The 4,715-nt window shown below is 45.2% G+C and overlaps 1 protein-coding gene across 1 annotated transcript; it reads left to right on the top strand.

The window, feature by feature from the left end:
• On the top strand, positions 1-3,675 carry LOC116334732 (Krueppel-like factor 11). The gene is made up of 4 exons (XM_031758252.2): positions 1-177; positions 995-1,291; positions 1,714-2,653; positions 2,883-3,675. Exons 1-4 carry the CDS (start codon positions 139-141, stop codon positions 3,182-3,184), a joined length of 1,578 nt encoding a protein of 525 aa, XP_031614112.1. The 5' UTR covers positions 1-138; the 3' UTR covers positions 3,185-3,675.
• Positions 3,676-4,715: the final 1,040 nt, after the last annotated feature.

Below are 4,715 nucleotides of genomic sequence, written 5' to 3'. Positions count from 1 at the left end.
CTGAGAGAAAAGGGAGCCAGTCAGAGAAAAGACGACCTCAACCCTATCGGAACAGGCAGCAGCTCTGGCAACCGCCGTCTCTTTGTTCTAAACTGGCTTCAAAAACAAAAACGCGATATCTAAATATTTTATTCCTCAATGCCATCGCGAAAATTCAACGAAATGGACTCACTCGAGGTAAGACAATTTTATTAAACTGTCACTTTAGCTTTACGCAACATTTTTTTTGTTTGTTTGTTTTCACTTCAATCCTTTTAACGTCCACTTGTTTACTTTGACATTTCAGCACTTGCATAAATATAAGCTTAATTTGACATTTATTTAAAAGTATATCAATTATATTTTTTTGTCTAATTAACTTTGCAATAGTGCTACAAAAAACATATTTAACATGAGCACTATTTTTTAGCATTTTATTCAACCTTAAATAAAATAAGATAAATAAAAATATCACGCAACGACATGCGGAACTCTGTCGCTGTCAATTTTTTTTAGTCCGGGTGTATTTCTGTGGAGAAGCACTAATATGCTTTGTTTACTGTTAAAAATATATAATAAAAGTTGGAACGTGACAAGCCTACTTCCTGATGCAAACCCGCTTTATGGGGATTTCACATGGCTCATCTCGGCAGCACGTCACTGTTTGGTCTATATTTGGTAATGGGAGGTGTCCTGGCTTTGGGCCAGAGGCAGTGCATGGGGTGGGGTGTAGTCACCAGCACCCCCCGCTCCCTTATTGGCAGCGGTGCAGAGTTTGGCCCGGGAACTTCAGATACAGGAAGAGTGACTGAGCAGATGATAACTGGAAATAGAATTTTTTTTTTTTTGTTCCATTCGGGTTCATAGAATAAAAAAATGTCTCCTACTCAGCGCGATCGGAGAAAAGTTGAATAAACATAATGTGGAATAGGCGGGGAAAGTAGCTTTGTGTGTTTGTGCGTGCGTTGTCAGTGACCTGAATACACAAATGTAATTTAATTTCACCCCCCCCCAGACTGAGTATATGGATGCCTGTGAGGTTAATGTAAAGAGAAGGAGGCATGACAGCGAGCACTCTGACTCTAGTGGATTGGGTTTCGACTGCTCTGGTCTGGAGTACACTGACCTGGAAGCAGCGGAGGCTCTGGTGTGCATGAGCTGTTGGGGCACAGATCTTTTCTATAACCGCAAAAAGCCAAAGCCAAAGACCTGCAAACCAAGACCCCTAACCCCAGCTTCAGACTCCGGTGACTCCCTCCCACCATCAGAACTTCCAGACCCCCCAAAGGACTTTGTGTCCTTCTCCTCCCTGGTAAGACATATATCATATAGCACCAACATATGGGCACCACTACTGCAGCATTTCTTCATCATAGTTTTAACTAAAAGGACTGAAAGGTTTGACCTTGTGATGCATATGTGTTACTGATATGAGGTTGGGGCAGCTGACAATTTCTAGAACAAGAAAAAGCGCTTTGGGGTCCTTAGGGACTAGTAAAGCACTATACAAAATACAGGCCATTTAACCTTGTTACAGTAAGGTGTTTGACCCTCAGGCAGAGTTCCTTCTTGCAGAGGCAGGGTCATAAAAATCACTGTTTTATAGCTCATTATGATGGTTATTCTTATGTCTTATCTGCTTGCCACCTGTGATGCTTATCACTGCAAATGTAGGTTCTTATGCAACTAGAGACAGTAGATGCACTTTTTAACTCTCTGACTGTCTCTTTGCAGTGTATGACCCCGCCCCACAGTCCCAGCTTTGTTGAAACATCATCAGGCACTGCGTCGCAGTCAGGTTCTGGCTCGGTCGCATCCACTCAGCAACCTGTCCTGGCAACCGTTGCTGAAAAGACCCCCTCTCTCCCCCTCACACAGCCCTGCAGAGCAATGGCGACAAGTGTGATCCGCCACACTGCGGACAGAACCCTCTGCCAGCACCACATTCCAGTGGCCCCCAATCCAGAGAAAGCTAGGGACTTGGCAACAGCTACTACAATGGTCTCCCAGCAGCGGGAGCAGCAGTGCATCACAAACACAGAGCAGATAACCACACCTCCATCCCCTCCTGCTTCTCTCATACCTTCAAAAACAGAGCAGCCACCCAGTCCCCCCAAATCCTGTTTGGACAATGTCCCCACCCTAACTCCTGTCAACAGCCAACCGCAAAATAGCCCACCCTCTCCCCCTGTTCCCACAACTGTGTCCCCTCCTCCAGTTGCAAGCCCTCAAATCATCTGCCAGATGTTCCCTGTCAGCAGCCAATCGGGTATAATCTCAGCCTTCATCCCCAGTGCGGTTCGGACATCCAATTCTGGCATTCGGACTGCCGCCACACCCATCCTCCCCCAACCCACCTCAGCTAACAACCCCCCTGTCCAGCAGTCCCTGATTGTGGGCTCCTCAGTGCCCCAAGGCACAGTGATGCTGGTCCTCCCTCAGTCATCCGTCTCTCAGGCCCCCCACTGCCCTCAGACTGTCATGACCCTGGGCAACACCAAGCTACTACCTCTGGCCCCAGCCCCTGTGTACGTGTCAACAGGACCCAGCAGCAGCACCACAGCCACAAAGATGGATTTTTCCCGCAGGAGGAACTATGTCTGCAACTTCCCAGGCTGCAGGAAGACATACTTCAAGAGCTCACACCTCAAAGCTCATCTTCGAACACACACAGGTGGGGGGTTTACTGCCTTCAGAGTTGCTTGTGAGAATGTGGAATGAAAATGTGCCTGTCGATGATGAGTGTTGCATCCTGTTTGTAAAACATTCCTTCTCCGACCTTGTTATTCTTGTCGGGAAAGAGAGTGAGCTCATTGTTTTAGTGTAAGCCAAACTCAGTTATGTGTCAAGTTTTTATGACTACAATGTGACTCACTTGTTTTCTTCACTTGGTCCTCCCTTAGGTGAGAAGCCCTTCAGCTGCAGCTGGGACGGGTGTGATAAGAGGTTCGCCCGCTCTGACGAGCTCTCCCGTCACAGGCGTACGCACACTGGCGAGAAGAAGTTTGTGTGTCCCGTGTGTGACCGGCGGTTCATGCGCAGCGATCACCTGACCAAACACGCCCGCCGCCACATGACCACAAAGAAAATTCCTTCCTGGCAGGCTGACGTCAGGAGTTTGAACAAAATGGCTGCTGGAAAAATCCCTCCCTCAAAATCTGGCATTGCAACGCTAAGCATGCTGGTACCTGTTGGCTCAAAGTAAACAATGAACAACCTGCCACCCGACCCACTCCCAAGATACCAGAGGGACACACAGGAAGCAGTCAAGCACATGGGACTGCTGTTCTTTTGAATCATGGGAATGAAAAAGAAATCATGCACTGGACTCTCTTCCTGCTCTACTGCTTATTTGTACACATATTTTCTCTAAAAGATTCTTTGTTTATATAATTGATGATATGTATGCACTCTTGCCAAAGCCTTTGTATGAAGTTTTGTCTTATACATTTCACCTTCTGCACCTCTCCTTTGTTTGTGTTGATATCCATGTACGTGTATGTGAATGTGTTGTTTGTTGTACTATGAAATTAATTTGTTAATTTTTTTTTATTTTTTTTGGGGGGGGGGGTTGAAAAGAAATGTACATATGAATAGTAATCATCAGTACCATAATTATACCTTGATTGTATCTCCCTACCTTTTCATATTATTTAATACATATTTGTAATAAAAACAAGGGTAAATGAGTCGTGATCATGAGTCTTGTGACCTTTCCCTTATTCTAAAAATGAAAGAAATCGTGTGTGGGATCAAGATGAAGTCAGCAATCTTTCCCAGTCAACTCATGCACAAATACACAAAAGTGGTGCCTGCCCACATCCTGTGAGCATGTGTGTCACGCTGACTCCCACCACCACCACCGCCCTCTTTGGTCAGCTGAAGCTCACTCATGTTCTTTCAAATGTGCTGACTGGCCTGTGGGTAGCTTCCTGCTGGTTGAATGATTTTTTTTTCTGTTTTTTCTGGGTGTTATAAAAGCTCTTTTGGCGAATCCATCTGGGGACATCACGTCCTGTTCATTAACTCAGAGACAGAGCCAGATGAGTCAGAACAGACAGGCAAGTTGGTTGTTCTGTACTGGAGTTCATTAGAAGCATATTTGAGCACATTCAGATCTGTCACATGGAAGCAAGGAGGGCACGAGTTACAGCTCTTGCATAATACTCTACTAAGTTAATTATAATGTCCCTGGTGTATTTAGCATATGTGGACTGGTGTTCCGAATAAAGTCACATGCCTGACCTTTTTTCGTGCATAGCTCCGAGAAACTGTTAGAACTTTATTTTTTATGAATCATAAACAAAAAAACAAGCTGTACTGTCGCTTTGTGATGGCGCTTTCTCTCTCACACACACGTAGTTTCATAAGCAGTGGTCCCATACCTAGTAACAGTCCACCCCTTCCAATCACACAGTGAGGAACAGGAACTGCTGGGGGTGCGACCAATCACCTCTCTTGCTCGCACACCCGCCCATTTGCCTTACTGACCGATATACTAACTGGCTGAGTTCCACCTGAACTGTGGTCTACGGAGACACCTGCTGGTGGGACTGTGTAATGTTATTGCTTGCAACGATGGAAGAAAACACGCCCGGGATAAAAAAGGATATTTCACAAATAGCGGTCTACCCATTATGTCACCATTAACATTTCAACATCAAATAAATGTAGAAATTAAAAAGTATACTGTATAGAGTTCAAGGGTAGCAAATTAATTATTTGTACTATCCATT

This window comes from Oreochromis aureus, linkage group 19 (assembly GCF_013358895.1).
Source record: "Oreochromis aureus strain Israel breed Guangdong linkage group 19, ZZ_aureus, whole genome shotgun sequence".
In the NCBI taxonomy this organism is placed as follows: domain Eukaryota; kingdom Metazoa; phylum Chordata; class Actinopteri; order Cichliformes; family Cichlidae; genus Oreochromis; species Oreochromis aureus.
Note: the sequence above shows the minus strand (reverse complement) of the source record. Positions and strands in the feature narration are given on the sequence as shown.

Bases quoted from the DNA above. Each gene is read 5' to 3' on its own strand.
- LOC116334732 (XM_031758252.2), top strand. From the start codon at position 139: ATGCCATCGCGAAAATTCAACGAAATGGACTCACTCGAG. The intron at 1,292-1,713 runs GTAAGACATATA...GTCTCTTTGCAG, and splicing joins TTGTGTCCTTCTCCTCCCTG to TGTATGACCCCGCCCCACAG. The intron at 2,654-2,882 runs GTGGGGGGTTTA...GTCCTCCCTTAG, and splicing joins TCATCTTCGAACACACACAG to GTGAGAAGCCCTTCAGCTGC.